The sequence below is a fragment of the Mya arenaria genome, chromosome 15, assembly GCF_026914265.1.
Source record: "Mya arenaria isolate MELC-2E11 chromosome 15, ASM2691426v1".
In the NCBI taxonomy this organism is placed as follows: Eukaryota; Metazoa; Mollusca; class Bivalvia; order Myida; family Myidae; genus Mya; species Mya arenaria.
Window position 1 is genome coordinate 31,059,893 of NC_069136.1, and position 23,439 is coordinate 31,083,331.

Sequence of the window (23,439 nt, forward strand, 5' to 3'; positions counted from 1 at the left end):
TACTATTACTGACCTTCGGTCATACCATAACTGACCTTCGGGTTACACCATAACTGACCTTCGGCCGTACCATGACTGACCTTCGGCCGTACCATTACTGATCTTCGGATATACAATTAATGACCTTCGGTCGCACCATTACAAGCCTTCGGTCGCACCATTACTGAACTTCGGCAATACAATTACTGGCCTTCGGTCACACCATTACTGACATTCAGTCATACCTTAACTGACTTTCGCGCACACCATTACTTGCCTTCGGTCACACCATTAATGGCCTTCGGTCACACCTTTACTGGCCTTCGGATATACCTTAACTGACCTTCGGTCATACCTTAACTGACCTTCGGCTACACCATAACTGACCTTCGGCCACACCATAACTGACCTTCGGCCACACCATAACTGACCTTCGCTACACCATAACTGACCTTCGGCTGCACCATAACTGACCTTCGGCCATACCATAATTGACCTTCGGTTGCACCATAACTGACCTTCGGCCGTACCATGACTGACCTTCGGCCGTACCATTACTGATCTTCGGCAATACAATTACTGACCTTCGGCCATACCAGTACAGGCCTTCGGTCGCACCATTACTGACCTTCGGCAATACAATTACTGACCTTCGGCCATACCATTACTGACCTTCGGCCACACCATGACTGACCTTGACCACTTCAATTTGATGTTTCGTTCTACGGATTTACTTCACCAATCAGTGCGAAAATAAAAAATAAGTTTTAGGCGACTGCTCACAGTATTCTTTTAATTACACGGAGAAAGGTGGATAATATTGTAATTGTTCAGGATTATCATTTTAAATATTCATTATAATGGAAATAAATGTTTTCTCCTTTATCCACTTATTTATAACAAGTATTTTACCTCAACTCTAAACTCATGTTTGACTTTTACCCTCTGTCTCCAGGTTACGCCTCCAACTTCTTGGGCTGTGGACTTCGAGCGTTAAACGTCTGGGGTACCAGATGATCGCATTCATGCAGCTCGTGTTTAAGGACTGGAATGAGGAGGAGGTATGGTTTCTATGGTTTCTCAGATGACTTTAAAGCTGGAACAAAACTATTGGTGTGGAGTTTGGTTGCAATTTCACTGAACTTGTAGGTAATGTCCAGACACAGTCACGATTAAGCCTTCAATCATTATGCCAACTTCTAACCTATAAAAACTGTGAAAGATATCAATACATTTCATGCCTTTCTTTTAAAATACTTGTATTAGCTAGAAGTATAAATGTCAACCTATCAGGGAGTATCGTTCCTACGAGGCACATTTCATATAGAACATGTAATTGTCTTAAATTATTTCCGAAAAGCACATTTGCTCCACATTATAGATAAAAGCGATCCAGAGGATGCCGGAAGCGGACCGGAGGCAGCTGTCAGAGACACTGTCTGTCGTGGACGAGGAGCTTGGCCGCACATGGCGCGGCTACCCGGGGTTCGAGGACCTGCAGGAGCGGATGTCGCGGCTTCAAACCATTCTGGAGGAGGCGAATTCCAACCCACCCCCGCCCTCAACCGGAAGTAATGGGGAGGTAGTCGTGCAAGCCAAGATGTTGGATGATCTGTTAAGCCAGTACAAGGTAAAGATGGCTATTAAGGAACGTAGAAAGCTGATGTGCTTTAGTTTGAGATATTTATTAAGATCATTATAAGACGGTTTAAAAGAAATGCTATGACTGGTGTCTATTATCTGTTTTCCGGCGCTCCTTTGTACATTCATTCAAATGATAATGTTCTGTATTGTATTGACTGAATATCCCATAAAATCTGTACCACTAGTATCTTTTCTGGGAATTAATGAACTCGATGTAATCTCGCCCACCCCATTTAAGCAGATTCAATTATTGAGCCTCGCTGGAAATCCTTTGCATGTCCGAACTATTAAAATACGTGTTCCCTACGTTTTGGATAAATGCGGTTGGAGAAAAAGCATTTATCAGTAACCCTCATTTCCGCAAAACAAACATCGTACACTTGGGTTGGGATGAACCTTGCACTCTCGCCCATATGAGATACGTATAATCATGTTGCTTTGCAGGAGTTCTGGACGTACTGGGACACATACAGGTCTGTGACGGAGATGCTCCGGCAGCCCCGCTACATCCTCGTATGTGACCGCTGGGACCAGCTGAGATATACCACCACCGCGCACTACATCAGGTATACCCATGATGCAACAGTCTGCAGATTGACATATGTCAGTAGGGATCAGTTAATTTTAGCGTTGAAATAAGAATTAGGGTTCAACGATCAGGGCATGGCTATGGCCCCAGCAAGTAATACGTTATCCACAAAGGACTCTGTTTTTGAACGGCGTCTTTGCTCAGCAGTTTAAACACAAATGACACCATTATTCAGAGTAACATTTAGAATATGACGCCGCATGCCAAATCGTTTTAGCATGGCAATTATGAAGCTTAAGTAAAACATAGTAATGCTCATTAGTCATTATATTTATTAGTTCGTCTGATTTTCGAAGACAAATGGTTGACGCATTGTCATTGCCTTGTAGAGGTATTGTCAAAGTATTTTTGGCGTTGTCGCCGGTGGGGTCGTCGGCATGCATGGCCATTTCTCAAAAACTGTTAAAAGAAATTTAAATGGAACTCTGTAGACGTCTTGCCAGAGACATGACGCTCAGATAGAACAATACCCATGACTCTGACTTGGTGTCCAGTTATGGCCCATTTTACTACTGTAACATACCAACAGACGAGCGCTGGCGTTCGCTCCACGGCGCGATTGTTTGAGCTTGTGTCGTTCTTTAAGGAACAAATACGCGGAATGCATCTTTAGCGAAGAGTCATTGTAGAACTTCTGGATTTGATTGTATACCCCTAAACATTCCGTATGTCGGACATAATATATATCTCTGTATATCTATATGTGTTTTCGGTGTATTGTAGTGCAGAAAACAGGAAGTACGACATTTTAGCCTTGCATGTCTTTAAGATTCAGAGTCAAACGCTCCCCTTTTCAGTTAATAAGGTTTGATATGCACGCTAAAGTGAATATTACATTGTTGGTGTAATTAAATGCAAACCTATTGTTTCGAACACACAGAATGTTTAGGTTTACTTTTAGACTCGATAGAAGTTGAGGCACTCGTCTATTTTTTATAACATTTTTACTGTACCGGCTCGCTTCGTTTTAATACTTTTTGCATTTGTCGACTCCAAACTAAAATTCATACGGGAAGTATACTGGGGTTGTGACTGAAATCAATAACAATAGGGACTTGGTAACCCTCAGTTGGTGACTGCTTTCTTTGGAGTATCAAGGTTGGAATGATCGTTCCCCATTAAGGGGAACACCCATTGTTCATGATCATGTAGTCAGACCCACAACCGTCTTCCAACGGTGCTTTTCCGCAGGTTCTGGGACACAAACCTCGAGTTACCAAATGGGGACGGGAAGACTTACAAGGCGGAGGCGGCCCTCATCCTACAGGAGACGCCACGTGGCGGACGGCTCCAACCGGAAGTGGCGGTGGAGGAGACGATGACGTCAGAAGCGGCGGACAGAACAGACAGCACCGTCAGTGACGCAATGGCCAAACTGACCATCGGAGACGTTAGACTTTGTTTTCGTATTTTTTTTTAATAATAACTGTTAATATGCATGCTATATTTAAAGTATATACATGGCTGTATCTTTTCCATTAATCACAGAAGGTGAATTTTACAGTGACGGGGAATAATAGCAAATGTAATATTTCTGACCCGCAAAAGTATCGAAATAAACTTTTTGTTTATATGTTCTGTAAGTCGACACTTCGTTAAAACAATGTGCGTATGTTATTTCGCTACACGTATATTCAGGAGGACGAGGATCAGTGGACGAGCAGCACGGAAGTGACGGAAGTGAGGCGGCGGCAGCAGCTCACCACGGACGAAGTGGTTCAGTCCACAGAGGAAGTGCGTCATACATACATCATCAAGAGTGTGTACGATCCCCGGACCCAAGAGAACATCTCCCTCACGGAGGCGGTCGTTGCGGGCATCATTGACCAGGTTGCAGGTAACACATAATCTACTACCACATACTCCTCTCTGGTCGTGTACGCAATCTTATACGCAGTGATCTCCCCTAACAAGTACGGGAGAAGCGAAATCGTGTCTGCAGTGCTCCATTCGGCTTTTCTAGTTCTTACTAGGTAGCTTCTTTGATATCTGGTGTTCGTAGTATATATTCTAGGACGCCATTAAAACGGTACGGGATGAGACTTCCTCCTTATATAGGACATATAGGAAATATTATGATATTCCAGTCGACACTAAGGAGAATATCATCTTCCCGGGTATTCTTTGTGACATTTTACTACAAAACAAAACTCACGACAACGTAAAATACAAATGCAAGTATAATACATGTTCACTTGGTAGTAAAATCGGTGAAACGCCATGTTTGTGTTGTTTCAGGTCGCTACGTGGACATCGTGACAGGGACGAGCGTGTCCTACCAGGAGGCGATGGCTAACGGTGACATCACGGTGGAGTTCAAGTCTCAGCGGAAGGTCCGAGAGGAGCGTTCGTCGTACGGCATCATCACGGTACGAACCTCCCGGGAAAGCCGCCCGTACACAGTCACCGCCGTCACCGACCCAGCCACAGACAAACAGCTCTCACCGGACGCCGCGTATGAGAAAGGTGCGTACTGTAAACATCTTGAGTGAAGTTAGCTTCAAATTAGAGGGAAGAACGTGCGGAAGATTAAGTATCATCACTGGATCTGTAGTACGAAGTACCAAGAAATTATGACGGAATCTTTCGAGAAATCATGAGTCATTTAACTTTAAAATAACTCTTATTGTTTAAGAAGTATGCATGGCAAAATTTGTCGACGCTGATTAAAGTATTTACGAGTAGGGATCTCAAAATGTCATTATAATACACCTTTGCATAGTTTTCATTTATTTTATTATATGGGAAACAGTAAAAATACTTTAAACTGTGGATACATTTTGCATACAGCATTATGGTTTTGAAAGGGTCAGAAATAATGTCCAGTCGCCGTTTTGTCCGTCCTTTCATCCGTCCAGTACACTTTTGCCTGGAGCAAAACTCAAAGCAATACTGCATGTGTTTTCTCTAAAAATTGCAACATAGACAGAGGGCAATATGCACAAATGCTGTGCTGAAGAACCACACACTTCAGTCATTGCTGAATTATCTCACCCTTCCACTTTTACAGTATGCATTAATAAGCTTATAACAATACTAAAGGGTTTAAATGAAACTTGGTATATAGATATATATTAGAGGAATTGCAGGGCGCAAGAGCTTAAACCTACTACTTTTCATGTAACTCAATTTATCATATTTTTTTTTAATTTGTGTCCGGAACGGTGTATATTAATGATGCAATCCTTGGCCGACCTTTCAGGGTCGCATCGTTCTACAAAATTCCGTCAAGTTGAAATATTTGGCCAAAAGTCATTCAAATAGAAGCAAATCCAAAATATTTCACACGTGTAGAAGCAGAAAATAGTTTCTGTCACGTAACTTACTTGCTTGTTTACATCTGTTGTGTCCCGTGGTGACCAATGTGAGGATCCCTTTGAAGTCACGTGATTCCTCGCCCTGTAATTCTTGTAACGACGGTTGTCACAAAGAATTGCTTAAAACACGACGGGAGCGTTACAATGCTCCTTTAATGGGTATAAAACATATGGATTATTGGTATACGCTTAATGGAGTGATAAATCGGTTCATCATAAAATATTTGCACTATTTTAACTGGAACATTCTTCGTCGTTCACGGTTCTTTTCTGTTTCAACAGATTTTCCGAAGACATCCTTAGGTTATTAGATTGGGCTGTAAGTTGCAATGCAAAGAAGGATGTAAAAAAAACTTAGCGCAAATGTTCTCCATGACAAGATGGTGTGTCATGTAAAACACCAAGGTTTGTACATCAAAGGTCAGGGTCACATTTTAAGGTCATTGGCCAAAATGTCTTGTTCTTTGCGTTAGGGCTTTAGCTTTGCCATGATTAGTAGGATGGTAAAATGATTTGATGATTGAACGATTTTAAAACAGCAAAGCACAAACGACTGGACAATATGGACTAAATTCCTTGAATTTTGGCTTAAATAACTTGGTACAAATGTTTGCCATGACTAGATTCATGTCTGGGATTCAAATGTTAGGGTCACACATAAGGTTTTGACTGTTAGGGTCACACATAAGGTTTTGACTTAAATGTCTTTGTATTTTTCTTGCCAATACAGTGACTTTGTCATGCAATTAGGTAATTCAAATTCTGGGTTAGCAATGGTCACGTGCTGAGCAGCATACCAGTGAACTCTGAGTAAGCAATTGTCACGTGCCGAGCAGCATACCAGTGTACTCTGAGTAAGCAATTGTCACGTGCCGAGCAGCATACCAGTGTACTCTGAGTAAGCAATTGTCACGTGCCAAGCAGCATACCAGTGTACTCTGAGTAAGCAATTGTCACGTGCCGAGCTGCATACCAGTGAACTCTGGGTTAGCAATTGTCACGTGCTGAGCAGCATACCAGTGTACTCTGAGTAAGCAATTGTCACATGCCGAGCAGCATACCAGTGTACTCTGAGTAAGCAATTGTCACATGCCGAGCAGCATACCAGTGTACTCTGAGTAAGCAATTGTCAGGTGCCGAGCAGCATACCAGTGAACTCTGAGTAAGCAATTGTCACGTGCCAAGCAGCATACCAGTGTACTCTGAGTAAGCAATTGTCACGTGCCGAGCAGCATATCAGTGTACTCTGAGTAAGCAATGGTCACGTGCCGAGCAGCATACCAGTGAACTCTGGGTAAGCAATGGTCACATGCCGAGCAGCATACCAGTGTACTCTGGGTTAGCAATGGTCACGTGCTGAGCAGCATACCAGTGAACTCTGAGTAAGCAATTGTCACGTGCCGAGCAGCATACCAGTGTACTCTGAGTTAGCAATTGTCACGTGCCGAGCAGCATACCAATGTATTGTTACAGTAGAAATATTGTAAGCGATACTTGAACATAAAGTTTAAGTCAAGTGTGTCACAACTTAAACCAACATTTTTGAATCCTCTTGAGGTTTGAACAACAAAACCATGACACGATCCATGGTGTCAAGACATCTTGCCCGAGTTGTAGGGAAATTAATATTATTTTAAACATTATCAATTAGAGATATAAATCATTTATAACGATAGAATATTTGAATAATGCATTGTCTCTGATTGTCTGTCACTTATCGTTTGAACGTTTTATCATAATGACTCGTATTTCGCGTGTTTTACTCCGCCGATAACGCGTTATCATTTACTCTGACATTAACATATTTATAAGCCGCGCGTTAATGTGTTAAAGTAGGGTTTCAAATGACCATACAGATTGCAATCGGCAAAGTCGTGCTAGTGGTCCGCCACAAGGTGAATGGCATAAAAACACAGCCAATCTCTATTTTTTTTCCAATTATTTTGGCATTGACTTTGTCATATAACTGATTTAATTATATGTGAAAACTGTCTGCGTTTATTTTCCATACCCTAATCATACCAAATATAATATCCTTCCAGGAATCCTGAGCAAGACGGAGCCTATATATATTGGAGCGGGCGGGGAGAGGATGCCCCTCCTGGATGCCATATATGTGGGTCATGTGCAGGCTAATTTCCTGGGCACACCGGATGAATCAGAGGAGGAGACCATCACGTACGCCGTCAATGGCGTCATCGACCAGCGTAAACGTGACAAGCTGTCATTCCATGACGCGATCAGCCAGGGTCTGCTTGACGCAGAGGAGGGTGTTTACGTGAACAACGTAACGTGGGAACGCGTGCCAATAACTGACGCTATCATGAAGGGATTAATAAAAGCGAAGATTATTACAGACACCTCCAGTCTCGATATCGACCCAACGAATAAGATTGTTGTTCAGAGGTTAGGGTCGGTGAAAGAGAAAATCTTGAAGGCTGTAAAAACTGCCCGGGCGTTTAAAATGAATGTGCCTGAGTTAGGCAAGTAGCTTGTTGCTGTACTGTTATATAAGAATACGTTGAGTTGCATTTAAACAGAGCATTTAAAGTCAAATTTATTATAATATATATTTCGGTGGTATGCGAACAACTGCGAGTTTCTTTTCTTCAGCCTCGATGTATTAACATACACATGGACTTGTGAATTCAAAATACATGCAATGAAATACAGCATTGACTTTAGTTTAGCCAAGTTCTGTATTGGTCATCTGGTTTGGATATTCTCATATAGTTGCCATGACACCCACAAAGAAAAAATGTATAAGCTTCTTAATTTTTGTTCCGCATGCTAACGCTTTCATGGTGGTCTACTAGATGTGTTCTAATTTAATTCCTACGCCGGGTCACACCTGGTTTTCTCGTGTCATAAATATATATTATATACATGTATATATATATATATATATATATATATATATATATATATATATATATATATATATATATATATATATATATATATATATATATATATATATATACATGTATATAATATTCTCCATACCAAAACGCAACAGGAATATCTTTGTTTAATGTAGCCGTGTAGTGGCAATCTACAAGCGTTATTAAATTTCTGACTTTTGGTTCAATAAGGATATTTTCTCATTTCAACTGCAATTGTTTTTTTCTTTGTGCTTTCGACACTTGCTACCCTTGACTGACACAGCCAAGAACATTGACTTACAGTCGGTGCTATGTGGGGCAATCATGTCCCTGTTGTCTATATGAATAGTTTTCTTGTATATTTGTTTGTTTAAACAGTTTCGTTACGTTTCCGCTTGTTATAATGCCTATTGATGTTGTAGTCAGTTATATAGTCGCTTTAGAATAGTTATGTCTTTTATTGATTTCAACCATTTTAAAACATTGTTACCCTACCCATCCCCATATGTACTTAGCAATATATTGTGGTAAAAAAGTGGATACTTTGTTTACACGGCGCATGTGTATTATCCTGTAAGGTGTATTTGCTTTCACGAGATTTCAAATACACTGCATAAAGAAAAAAGTGTTCCGTTCGATATTAAAACCAATCTCCGCATTTTGAAATGAGTTTTAATATAATTAAAGTATGTCGCACCATTGCATGATCGGTCGTTAAATGTTCTTGATAAAACTTATCACTTACATTGAAATATATTATCGTTCATTTTTTTTTGAAAGTGTGACACTGATTTCATTTCCAAGTGCTGCCATAGAGCGCCACCGGGGTACGACACGTGATCTAGGATTAATATGCTCTATACCAGGTCTTGGAAGCCACCGGGGTACGACACGTGATCTAGGATTAATATGCTCTATACCAGGTCTTGGAAGGCACCGGGGTACGACACGTGATCTAGGATTAATATGCTCTATACCAGGTCTTGGAAGTCACCGGGGTACGACACGTGATCTAGGATTAATATGCTCTATACCAGGTCTTGGAAGTCACCGGGGTACGACACGTGATCTAGGATTAATATGCTCTATACCAGGTCTTGGAAGTCACCGGGGTACGACACGTGATCTAGGATTAATATGCTCTATACCAGGTCTTGGAAGTCACCGGGGTACGACACGTGATCTAGGATTAATATGCTCTATACCAGGTCTTGGAAGTCACCGGGGTACGACACGTGATCTAGGATTAATATGCTCTATAACAGGTCTTGGAAGCCACCGGGGTACGACACGTGATCTAGGATTAATATGCTCTATAACAGGTCTTGGAAGTCACCGGGGTACGACACGTGATCTAGGATTAATATGCTCTATAACAGGTCTTGGAAGTCACCGGGGTACGACACGTGATCTAGGATTAATATGCTCTATAACAGGTCTTGGAAGCCACCGGGGTACGACACGTGATCTAGGATTAATATGCTCTATAACAGGTCTTGGAAGTCCTTCCGAGTCCCGGCTTATACGAGGGGTTAAATTAATAGATATTACAAGTTGTATGGTATAGATCCGTACAATATAGTAAGGCATGTGATAATCCTTTAAGGGATGTCAGTCTGTTTTTCAAATTGCTGTTGAGTACATAAATAGAAGCTTGGACTGCAGAAATCGTCAAGAAAGGTGACTGTAAAAGAGAAAAAGTCTTACTCCGCAACCAAGGAGAATTTTAAAGTGCTTGTTTGCGTGACTAACTCTGATAACAGTTTCATTACTGGCGGTTACGTCTTTGAAGCACGTGGATCTATGAAACATTAATAGGATGTCGCCAAGAGGACGTGATAGTTTCTAAATCAATGCACATATCCTTACGTGGATCTTACAGAGAATCAGATAGGACAAGAAAAAAGTTGATGCATAGCATCAAGTCGGCGCAATTAAATTAGAAGAAAAACGTGCATGCAGATAACCAAAAATGGTTATTATTTCAATGAACATATTTTGTTTTATGTTGGGTGTACATATGCTCGAAAGACATTATGGTTATTTTTTCCCAAGCTAATCCTCCGGTTAAAACTGAATAATAACAAAAATATACATACGTTTCTTCGGATTAAATAGAGTCAATGGTCTAATACATAGATTAAAATAGCATGAAATTCACCTTTTATTTGTACCGGCATGTTCTGTGAATTCCTTGCTTTATATTTTGTACAAGTTTATGTAACACATTTCACTCATATGAGTATATAGAATGGGGATAGAAATATTATAATATCAAAGGGGAATTATATGGAGTTCATTCTTTCGAATGGCATTTTCAAAACAAACAAATAAGCTCAAGGTAAATTTTTCAAAACTCGGCATTTTTGCTATCACCAAGGGAGATTACTGCGTAGGAGGTTTACAGACATAAAGGATATTTTAATAGTACCGTGTAACCTTCATGTATATCAATCGGAACACCTCGGCCTGTATCTATGTCGGAGATGGCCGAGTTGTTATGATTGAGTTGGTATTTAAAATTAAAACGATAAGCAGGGCTATTATAATTTAAGGTTTCATGATCAATTAAAGTGTAAAGTTTTATAAAACAAACTAAACTTCATATTTTATCATGCAACGTGGAAACTATTGAAAGCATTGTTCTGCAATTTATGAACTAGTCCCTAAGTTGGAATATTTCTAAGTAATAATACAGTCATACCAGGTACAACATGAATAAAGCAAAAGGTGACGAAATGAAAAAAAATAACAAAAAAAACCCCAACCTCGTTCGATTTCTCATTGAAAGGAAAATGAGAACTAAAAGTCCGTGAATATGTGAGACATGAAATGAACATTATAGCAAACTATACTGTGTTTCATGACCCTGTGTGGTCGTCTGGTTTCAATGGTGGATTTCTCTCAATGTGCTGGACTCAGTTTAGCGGAGGTTAGACAGATTAACTGACCAGATTTTCTTATATTTGACCTATGACTTATATTTACCCATATTACAAATATTCATAAGATATAAACACACGCACTCAGATTCGATGTATTATTTGGAAGAAACAGTTGCCGCTAGACGCTAGAATATTTCCTAGAAGTATCATGATAGTTGACCAAACATCATTGGTAGAACATGTGGCCGCTAGCTCAGACGATACAAATAACCTCGTGCTTGCCGCACTGACTTGTACTCAAGTAAACAAAAACCAACCTCTCACGTCAAATATATGTTCTGTTATAGTTGATCAGCTTTTGTCATTTGAATTTGAAACCAATTCAGCGACTGAGTTTCATCCAAGTCGGGTCATAACATCCTGCGCGCGCAGCCAGAAAACAGTGTTACTGCCATAGTGACTGATAGAGGCGGATGGCGATAATAAAGTGCTCGCGCAGCCAGCAGGTGCGTGGTTGTCATAGTGACTGATACAGACGGGTGGGCAGAAGGACGCTGTGAGCTCAATTCACAGCCGCGCGGCCCACCTTCAGCATCCCGATTTGAAAAGGTAAGTGATGTGTTCTTTCATTGGGAATTTCAATTAGCTTATCCTGATAGCTTGTTTTTTATTCAAATTGATTAAAAAAAAATGGCCTAAAGATATGAGGTTGGTTAAATGGTGTTAATTAGGTCGAATATTAAAATATTTTCGCGTAATTAAAATTAGTTATCCAAGTGCGTTGTGTGATATTTCTATTCAGCTTAATGTCCGTTCACATGCGAAGCTGTTTTAGAACTTGATTAGGGATCTTATTTAAATTAATCTTTTAAATGTGCATGTGTTGTTTTTTTCTCTTACGTAGAGGAATTTACACTTATGAGTTTGTTCATGTATTCTAAAAACTGACGGCATGTGGAATCAGTTCTAGGAAATAACATTTTGATAGATGAATCCGAATCGGATGTTTTTAGCGTTTATTTGAATATATTATTTGATTTAGATTGTTAACGGCATATGTTTTACAATAATCATAAACAAGATTATAAAAAAATAAGTGCTTCACCTAAGCACGCGCACGCACATGCACGCACGCACGCACGCACACGCACACACACACACACACACACACACACACACACACACATATATATATACATATACATATATATATATATATATATATATAATAAGCCAATGAGGAGGTCGATGAACTGTTATTTTGTAAGGCGAAATGTGTGTATACAGCACACTATTATAATACCAAACTCCGCGCAGTGTTACTTCCCTTGCAGTACAGTAATCACTGCCACCACAAGATTTTCATCCAAAATTGGATGAAAACTTTTAATGGCATTTTTTTTAATCATATATATTTATTCTTATATCCTTTCTTAAATAATTACTTTACGCCAGTTGATAGGCATAATATGTTTTATAAAAAAATAACAATTAAAAAAAACATTCGGAAATGTTCGGTCTTTTTTCAAATTGAAAGTAGGATTTACAAATTACAATATCAACATGGATGTGTTGTTAGCTATTCAGACATGTATCGAACGTTTTGCATTTTTTCCTTTTATGGAATAAAATCGTTTATTTTCTAAACAAATGAAACATGTTGCTGGAATTTCTTTTAAAGGTGTTCCGTCCATTTTGTAAATTGCAATCACGTGCCGTTTCTATCATCACGTGATATTTGTGAAGGCAGTGATTACTGTACTGCAAGGGAAGTAACACTGCGCGGAGTTTGTTATAATACACTATAATTATTAAGTTCATTTACCTTCGTCAACTGCGTTTCTGTTTGATAGAAGACTTCCTCGCGGGAAAAGTCCGCACAAACTCGACGCACCTGGAGCCTTTTTATAAGCTGTCGCGTTGTTGCTATCTCCTGACCCCCCCCCCCCACACACACACAAAGTAATTAAAATAAAATAAATAAATAAATATAAAAGGGAACAATTAAATAAGATAATATGAATTGTGTATGAGTGGGAATCCTTTGTCCTTTGTACACATGTTCATTATTACACGAATCTGCCATTTTAATAAAACTTTTTCTGCGTAATGCAGATCTATGCTTCATGAAACTATATGGTATTAATAAGAGTGTCAACCACTGTATGATTGACATTTATTTGACTGATTTAATTACATTACTTTCCAGGAAATATTCCAAGTCCGACATGTCTCGTGCTCCACTATTCTCACTGACGGTCGTGTGCCTCTTTGCACGTTCAGTGAACGCGGTGGCGCTTAATGCCGCGTGCTCAGCGACGTCAGACTGCACGGTGACGAACTCCGAGTGCTCCAAGATGATTTCCACGTGCTCAAAGGGAACGTGCACGTGCAAAAATGGCTACATGGAAGACAGTAGCACATGCAGTGAGTAAATTCCTGCTGGCCAAGTATAAGAATAGCTAAGATATTGGCGCCAGATTCGTGCCACCATAATATTCTCAATCGAAGGCTTTGTCTATATGTCTTACAAAATGACTTTTTCAAAAATTATCATTACTCAAAAACTTTCTAGTCGTCAATGTTTTCCCAACTTAAGTGTAGAAGATCATCTGAAATGAGCATTGAACCATCTTTGAGAGTGTCTACTTTTTCATCTTTAAAACATTAACTCCCATATCGGAACGGTAGCAAAAAGGCGGAGCTTAACCGTTCAAAAACTAACGTTAAATTACAACGCTATTCACTTTTACGAACGCTCTTCAGTGAAATTTGCCCTCGTAAACATTGTACAACCCATAGTCATAATCCATCCCATGTTACAGAACTGATGGTAGACAACGGTGGAACATGCGACGCTAACAAGTATTGTACAGGCGGTACCACGTGTCAGACCACCACATGCGCCTGTCCGACCGGGACCATCTATCACTCGGGAGTCAAAATGTGCATTACCGACGGAAAGAAACTCATCAGCGAGGTGTGCACGGCTGACTCTGACTGCTATGAGGGAACCACGGGTAAGGCGTCCACATTCTCATTATATTACGAGAGTATCATGTGTTTCAATTTCACACTGCGGTATGATCACCAACTTGAATGAACAGGAGTTTTTTTAGATTCCCTGTGACGTTCTGCAGGCGTCCAGTCTGTTATCCGATCATTAACTTAAGAAGTGTGAAATCATTATCGAAATTGGTCAGAATGTGTATAATCAAAATATCTCGGAAACCATATCGGTTGATTCGATCGAGAGTTATCGCCCCTTAAGTATATAACATTACTTAAAATATGTCCCATCAATAACTTTAGAAGCTTTTATCCGGTCATCACCAATTTTGGTCATTATGTGTATTGGCTTAATATCTTGAAAAAGATCCATAACCAGCCATATCGCGAGTTATTCGAGAGTCATCGTCCTTTATTTAAACAAATTTCCTAAAGTTGATCTTGTTCGACCAATTACTTTAGTAACCTTTGTCCGATCATCAACAAACTTAGACAATATTTTTGTTCACCGAACAACTCGGTCAGGTACGATATTAAAAAGAGAATATACCATTTATACATTTAAAACTAGCTACAAGTAACATGTATTCTTTATTTCAGAGTCCGAGTGTGTGGCGAATACTGGAACCACCACCCCCAAGTACTGCCGCTGTAAATCAGGCTACGTGCTCGATAGCACATACTTTTGCACGAAACGTAAGAATCGTACATTTAAGGTGTCCCTTACACAGCTTAGTTTGTTCGCTCCAACATTTGCGTCAGACTTTAATGTTCGAAATTATAATTTGAACAATCGGGATGCAGTAATTTTCAAATTTTCAAATTCGCCGTACAATTATTTTGGTAATTCAGCTGATAGTTGTTATTGATTTAAACTAGGTAAAGCGGTTGTTGTTTTTTGTCAGTAGGCAAACTATAATTCGAACACTAAGCCTAGATGAATGTTTGCTATAAATATAAATTTATTAATCTTGTCTCCAAGGTTGTAACCTGACGCTAGACATACTGTTTATCTGACGATGAACATTTACGTAATTTCCAGCTAACCTAGACACTGCCTGTACGAGCGCGGTAGGCTGCGTTTCCATGACGTCGACGTCAATGTGGACATCATCGGGCCAAGTGTCTGAGACGTGCCAGAACAACATGTGCGCCTGCCCCAGCGGATCAGACAAATTCACATACACATACAGCTCCGCTGATTTCAAGATCTGCCAGAGTAGGAAATAAAGTTTGATTCCTATGTAAAAACTCTGAATTGGACTTGTAATTAAATATAAATTGTAAAGTAAACATAATATATCAAGCGCAGAGAATTACGTTTTACCCAATTTTCCGAATAATGTGGAATTTTGTTTTATCATTGTTACAGTGTTTGGCACATTTGTAGTGAAAAATGATGTTGTCAAACCTGTTTCACCAATGTTAATGATTTCATATTATAATAGTTCTGTATCAACCTCAACACGACGAGGTCCATACAGGTCTTGGTGACATTTTCGCTCCCATCTTCCTATCCCAATATTTCATGCTCCAGCCACGGCCACAGGTAGTAGCAACGACAAAGCGGACGGCGCGACCTGCACGGCGTCTAACACGTGCAAGTCGAAAGTGTGTTACCAGTGCCCCGGCGATTCCACGAGCAAGTGTGTCACAATCAGTGAGTTTACCTTTAACATACCTATGTCAAAAGAACATGCGTTGATTTCGATCGAAATAATTGCAAATCATACAATACCATATTAACACAGGATTTATTATCAGTCAGGAATGATGGAAATACATTGTAAATCATCACTGAGGGATTATATATAACACACGCAATTTGACGATTTTATTAAAAATGCCCAACAAATAAATACTGTAGATTACAGAATACATTGATAACAAAATACATAGAAAACAAAACACATAGATAACGGAATACATCGAAAACAGAATACATAGCTAACATAATACAAAGAAAACAGAACACATATATAACAAAACACATAGATAACAGAATACAAAGAAAACAGAATACATAGAAAACAGAATACATAGAAAACAAAAATCATAGATAACCGAATACGTAGAAAACAGAATACAAAGATAACGAAATACATCGATAACAGAATACAATGATAACAAAATACATAGAAAACAAAATACATCGAAAACAAAGTACATAGATAACAGAATACATAGAAAACAGAATACATAGATAACAGAATACATCGATAACGGAATATATCGATACCAGAATACATCAAAAACAGAATACATAGAAAGCAGAATTCATAGAAAACAGAATACATAGATAACAGAATACATAGATAACAGAATACATTGAAAACAGAATACATAGAAAACAAAGTACATAGATAACAGAATACATAGAAAACAGAAAACATATATAACAGAATAATAAATAACATAATACATAGATAACAGAATATATAGAAAACATCATTACATCGCTAACAGAATACATAGATAACAGAATATACAGAAAACAGAATACATCAATAACAGAATATATCGAAAACAGAAGACATAGGTAACAGAATACAGAGATAACATAATACATATAAAACAGAATACATCGATAACAGAATACATAGAAAACAGAATACATCGAAAATAGAATACATAGATAACAGAATATATAGATAACATAATACCGAGATAACAGAATACATAGATAACATAATACATAGATAACATAATACATAATTATAAAACAGAATACATAGAAAACAGAATACATAGAAAACAGAATACATCGATAACAGAATACATCGATAACAGAATACATAGAAAACAGAATGCATAGAAAACAGAATGCATATACAACAGAATACATAGATTATATAATACATAGATACAGAATACATAGATAACAGAAAACATCGATAACAGAACACATAGACAACGGAATACATAAACAACAGAATACATAGATAACAGAATACATAGATTACAAAAAAACATAGAAAACAGAATACTTTTTTATCCTATCACGCAGGGTAAATCGATGTTTCTACAGTCGGATCTTCGAAATGATATGACACCAATTCCCTGGTATTTATAGTAAACAATGTCATAACCAACAACATACATATTATAATTCATTAATGATTGAAGCTTCTCGCAATATTTACATGTCAAATACCTTTCTTTCAGCCGCTGGTAATGGCGCCGATGGTATTTCCGGTTTGGTTGTATCGCTACTGGTTCCCTGTCTTCTTCTTCTGAAGTAATGTGATCAGCTGGTAACCAGCAGAAGTAGCCTCCATTCATCCGTACCATTAAACCCATCACCTGTGTTTGGAGAACTTTCGACTTTCCTTGGAAATAAGCAACACAGGTGCACAAAATGAACAGTTACAAGTTCTACTGGACTTAAATAAAATAAAAATGTGTAACATGTTTAAAGCAACAAATGGCACCGAAACTGTCGCCGACCGTTAACACTTTATGTTGATATTTTATAGGTATTTATTCTTGTAGTCACATATAGTAACAATTATGTTTGTGCACGCCGCATAAAGGAAAAATCCAGCTTTTCTAGAAAACAATAATGCATGAAATTTCGACACTAAAGGAAAAAAAGTACTTAAACTATATTATAACGAGTTTTCTTTCCATCTTATTTATGTATTGTATATCACTGTGTATTTTATATTCCGTTTAGTGCTTAAACACAAAATGAAGTCAATATTTGACCGATACAGTGTGTTCCAAGTACACTTCACTTTTATAACTTATGAAAAAATAAACCATAAACGATTTATTTGTTGTAAGTTAATGGAGCCGTTATCAGGCAATGCGTTTGGATAATTTTGGGCTTCATCAACCTTTTTGGTGCTTTATGGAGCCTTTATCAGGCAATGCGTTTGAATAATCTTGGGCGCCATCAACCTTGTGGTGCTTTATGGAGTCGTTATAAGGCAATGCCTTTGGGTAATCTTGGGCGCCATCAACCTGTTGGTGCTTTATGGAGCCTTTATCAGGCAATGCTTTAGGGTAATCTTGGGCGCCATCAACCTGTTGGTGCTTTATGGAGCCTTTATCAGGCAATGCTTTAGGGTAATCTTGGGCGCCATCAACCTGTTGGTGCTTTATGGAGCCTTTATCAGGCAATGCTTTAGGGTAATCTTTGGCGCCATCAACCTGTTGTTGCTTTATGGAGCCTTTACCAGACACTGTTTTAGGGCAATCTTGGGCGTCATCAACCTTTTTGGTGCTTTATGGAGCCGTTATCAGGCATGCTATCGGTACATCTTGGGCGTCCAAAAACTGTTGTTGCTTATGGAACGTTTATCAGGCATGGTATAGAGTAATCTTGGGCGTCAATAAACTGTTGTTGTTTTATGGAACGTTTATCAGGCATGTGATAGGGTAATTTTGGGCGTCATTAAACTGTTATTGTCTTATGGAACGTTTATAAGGCATGCTATAGTGAAATCTTGGGCGTCATTAAACTGTTGTTGTCTTATGGAACGTTTATCAGGCATGCTATAGTGAAATCTTGGGCGTCATTAAACTGTTGTTCACTCGTTGAACGTTTATCAGGCATGCTATAGTGTAATCTTGGGCGTCATTAAACTGTTGTTAACTCATTGAACGTTTATCACTCATGCTATAGTGTAATCTTGGGCGTCATTAAACTGTTGTTAACTCTTTGCAAGTTTATCACTCATGCTATAGTGTAATCTTGGGCGTCATTAAACTGTTGTTAACTCATTGAACGTTTATCACTCATGCTATAGTGTAATCTTGGGCGTCATTAAACTGTTGTTAACTCATTGAACGTTTATCAGTCATGCTATAATGTAATCTTGGGCGTCATTAAACTGTTGTTAACTCATTGAACGTTTATCAGTCATGCTATAGTGTAATCTTGGGCGTCATTAAACTGTTGTTAACTCATTGCACGTTTATCAGTCATGCTATAGTGTAATCTTGGGCGTCATTAAACTATTGTTAACTCATTGAACGTTTATCAGTCATGCTATAGTGTAATCTTGGGCGTCATTAAACTGTTGTTAACTCATTGAACGTTTATCAGTCATGCTATAGTGTAATCTTGGGCGTCATTAAACTATTGTTAACTCATTGAACGTTTATCAGTCATGCTATAGTGTAATCTTGGGCGTCATTAAACTATTGTTAACTCATTGAACGTTTATCACTCATGCTATAGTGTAATCTTGGGTGTCATTAAACTGTTGTTAACTCATTGCACGTTTATCACTCATGCTATAGTGTAATCTTGGGCGTCATTAAACTGTTGTTAACTCATTGAACGTTTATCAGTCATGCTATAGTGTAATCTTGGGCGTCATTAAACTGTTGTTAACTCTTTGCACGTTTATCACTCATGCTATAGTGTAATCTTGGGCGTCATTAAACTGTTGTTAACTCATTGAACGTTTATCAGTCATGCTATAGTGTAATCTTGGGCGTCATTAAACTGTTGTTAACTCATTGAACGTTTATCAGTCATGCTATAGTGTAATCTTGGGCGTCATTAAACTGTTGTTAACTCATTGAACGTTTATCAGTCATGCTATAGTGTAATCTTGGGCGTCATTAAACTGTTGTTAACTCATTGAACGTTTATCACTCATGCTATAGTGTAATCTTGGGCGTCATTAAACTATTGTTAACTCATTGAACGTTTATCAGTCATGCTATAGTGTAATCTTGGGCGTCATTAAACTGTTGTTAACTCATTGAACGTTTATCAGTCATGCTATAGTGTAATCTTGGGCGTCATTAAACGGTTGTTAACTCATTGAACGTTTATCACTCATGCTATAGTGTAATCTTGGGCGTCATTAAACGGTTGTTAACTCATTGAACGTTTATCACTCATGCTATAGTGTAATCTTGGGCGTCATTAAACGGTTGTTAACTCATTGAACGTTTATCAGTCATGCTATAGTGTAATCTTTGGCGTTATTAAACTCTTGTTAACTCATTGAACGTTTATCAGTCATGCTATAGTGTAATCGTGGGCGTCATTAAACTAGTGTTGCTTTATGGAACGTTTATCAGTCATGCTATAGTGTAATCTTGGGCGTCATTAAACTATTGTTGCTTTATGGAACGTTTATCAGTCATGCTATAGTGTAATCTTGGGCGTCATTAAACTGTTGTTAACTCATTGAACGTTTATCAGTCATGCTATAGGGTAATCTTGGGCGTCATTAAACTGTTGTTAACTCATTGAACGTTTATCAGTCATGCTATAGTGTAATCTTGGGCGTCATTAAACTGTTGTTAACTCATTGAACGTTTATCAGTCATGCTATAGTGTAATCTTGGGGGTCATTAAACTGTTGTTAACGTATTGAACGTTTATCACTCATGCTATAGTGTAATCTTGGGCGTCATTAAACTGTTGTTAACGTATTGAACGTTTATCAGTCATGCTATAGGGTAATCTTGAGCGTCATTAAACTGTTGTTAACTCATTGAACGTTTATCAGGCATGCTATAGTGAAATCGTGGGCGTCATTAAACTGTTGTTAACTCATTGAACGTTTATCACTCATGCTATAGTGTAATCTTGGGCGTCATTAAACTGTTGTTAACTCATTGAACGTTTATCACTCATGCTATAGTGTAATCTTGTGCGTCATTAAACTGTTGTTAACTCATTGAACGTTTATCACTCATGCTATAGTGTAATCTTGGGCGTCATTAAACTGTTGTTAACTCATTGAACGTTTATCACTCATGCTATAGTGTAATCTTGGGCGTCATTAAACTGTTGTTAAGTCATTGAACGTTTATCAAGCATGCTATAGGGTAATCTTGGGCGACCACAACCTGGTGTTGCTTTATGGAACGTTTATCAGTCATGCTATAGGGAAATCTTGGGCGTCCACAACCTGGTGTTGCTTTATGGAACATTTATCAGTCATTCTATAGGGTAATCTTGTGCGTCATTAAACTGTTTTTGCTTTATGGAACGTTTATCAGTCATTCTATAGGGAAATCTTGGGCGTCATTAAACTGTTGTTGCTTTATGGAACGTTTATCAGGGATGCTATAGGGTAATCTTGGGCGTCCACAACCTGTTTTCGCTTTATGTAGCGTTAATCTGTAGTGTTATAGGGTAATCTCGCGCATCACCAAGATGTTGACACCAAAAAAGCAAGTTTAGCAGGCGTACTTAATGTTATATTAGGGTATTGGTTACCTTGCGCAGTAACAACCTATTGTATTCTAAAGTAGCCTTTCCGGGCTTGGTATTGGTTTTTTAGCGCTAGAACAACCTATTGATGTCTAAAGTAGCTTTATCGGGTTCATCAGATGCCTCTCATTATCCGACAAAATAAAATGTAAAACTGATCATTATACTGTGGCATAATCTTAATGAGATAAGTGACACCCATTATACTTAATAAAGTATTTATGACTTATCATATCACATCGAAGGAATTACTTTAAATAGAATCTGATAACAAGATTGACTCTTCCTGCCCACTGCCACTTGCCGCCAAGTGATGGTAACATATAGATACTAAGGAATTTTGGACCTTCGACTGCACGTGACTATGGCCATCCGAAATGAACTAAATCCCTCGTCGGTGTCACAAACAGAGACATTTTAAAGACACTATGAGGCATTCCCTTGCACACTTCATTGTTTGTATGGGCAGTGCTTTGGTTGCTGTTAACGGCATAGAAGTGGGAGAACCATGTCTGAACAGCGATTATTGTCAGGTGACGACGACCAACTCTTGGTGCTATAAGCAGTTCGTCAACTGTGTTCGAGGTGTGTGCCGATGTATGGAGGACTATTATCTGGACGGAAACGTCTGTAGTAAGTATACATTCCTATGCTTATCATGTCAATCATATAACATTGTCACTGCGCCACAACCCGAGTTAAACTTGATTAAATCAATCCCGATAGTCTTGTGTGACGAAATCATGTATCATGTCCCCAATGATAACGTTCAAAAACGCGTGGTTTAAGTGAATAACGTTATTTATTCGCATGCCAATAGCCGAACTGTTTAGCTCCGCCTACTTGTTTCCATTCCGATATGGTGGTGTAAAAACAATAGAAGTATGAAAAAGTAATTTCAGCAAGAACTTAATTATGGAGTAAGCAATATTAGAAGTTTGTTAAGACCACAATGCTCGGAGAAACCAGAGCAATCACACGTTGTTCGGTAACTCAACCGAACCCAAAAACAAACTCAAATATACGTGCTGTTATTTGTCATACGTTGATTATTATCTCCCCAGAACGAATGGTATACTCCGGGGAGCCTTGCAATGCTAACAAGTTCTGTATGGGCGGGGCGTCGTGCACGGCAGGGACGTGTCAATGTCAGCCTAGCTACACGTGGAACACGAAACTCGACATGTGCATCCCAACAGTCCAGAAGGCAATCGGGGATACTTGCCTCAGCAACTTCGACTGCTTTGAGGGAGCTCTAGGTAGGAATTGATACTTTGAAGGAGCTCTAAGTAGGAATTGATACTTTGAGGGAGCTCTAGGTAGGAATTGATGATTTGAGGAAGCACTAGTGATGATTTGAGGGAGCACCAGGTAGGAATGGAGGATTTTAGGAAGCACAAGTGATGATTTGAGGCAGCACCAGGTAGGAATGGAGGATTTGAAGAAGCACTAGTGATGATTTGAGGGAGCACCAGGTAGGAATTGATGATTTTAGGAAGCACTAGTGATGATTTGAGGAAGCACCAGGTAGGAATGGAGGATTTGAGGAAGCACTAGTGATGATTTGAGGGAGCACCAGCTAGGAATGGAGGATTTGAGGAAGCACTAGTGATGATTTGAGGGAGCACCAGGTAGGAATGGAGAATTTGAGGAAGCACTACTGATGATTTGCGGAAGCACCACGTAGGAATAGAGGATTTAAGGAAGCACTAGTGATGATTTGAGGGAGCACCAGGTAGGAATGGAGGATTTGAGCATTATGAAGGAATTGATCATTCTTCTTTCTCTTTTCATATTTTAAAATAAGGTGTTCGTGGTGGGAATAGATAAGTTGAGGAAGTAATTGGTGGGAATTGATAAGTTGAGGAAGTAATTGGTGGGAATTGATAAGTTGAGGAAGTAATTGGTGGGAATATATAAGTTGAGGAAGTAATTGGTGGAA

At 38.8% G+C, this 23,439-nt stretch overlaps 2 protein-coding genes across 5 annotated transcripts in view; both read left to right on the forward strand.

Annotated features, from left to right (window-relative positions):
* Positions 1-8,861, forward strand: part of LOC128220526 (uncharacterized) — a 29,951-nt gene extending 21,090 nt beyond the window's left edge. For all 4 annotated transcript variants that reach the window (XM_052928955.1, XM_052928954.1, XM_052928956.1 and 1 more), the window contains exons 11-17: positions 935-1,040; positions 1,361-1,609; positions 2,068-2,189; positions 3,404-3,602; positions 3,851-4,049; positions 4,451-4,678; positions 7,572-8,861. In XM_052928955.1, coding sequence (XP_052784915.1) covers positions 935-1,040; positions 1,361-1,609; positions 2,068-2,189; positions 3,404-3,602; positions 3,851-4,049; positions 4,451-4,678; positions 7,572-8,020 — 1,552 coding nt within the window. In that variant the 3' untranslated portion in view covers positions 8,021-8,861. The remainder of the gene's footprint in view (positions 1-934; positions 1,041-1,360; positions 1,610-2,067; positions 2,190-3,403; positions 3,603-3,850; positions 4,050-4,450; positions 4,679-7,571) is intronic.
* A 5,316-nt stretch (positions 8,862-14,177) lies between these two features.
* Positions 14,178-17,943, forward strand: LOC128218845 (uncharacterized). Its single transcript, XM_052926576.1, has 5 exons — positions 14,178-14,319; positions 14,909-15,004; positions 15,351-15,527; positions 15,846-15,968; positions 17,474-17,943. The coding sequence occupies exons 1-5, from the start codon at positions 14,244-14,246 to the stop codon at positions 17,548-17,550; spliced, it is 549 nt and encodes a 182-aa protein (XP_052782536.1). The 5' UTR covers positions 14,178-14,243; the 3' UTR covers positions 17,551-17,943.
* Positions 17,944-23,439: the final 5,496 nt, after the last annotated feature.

Coding starts and splice junctions, on each gene's coding strand:
- LOC128218845 (XM_052926576.1), top strand. CDS start 14,244: ATGTGCATTACCGACGGAAAGAAACTCATCAGCGAGGTGTGCACGGCT. Junction 14,320..14,908: donor CTGCTATGAGGGAACCACGG/GTAAGGCGTCCA, acceptor TCTTTATTTCAG/AGTCCGAGTGTGTGGCGAAT. Junction 15,528..15,845: donor TGATTTCAAGATCTGCCAGA/GTAGGAAATAAA, acceptor TTCATGCTCCAG/CCACGGCCACAGGTAGTAGC.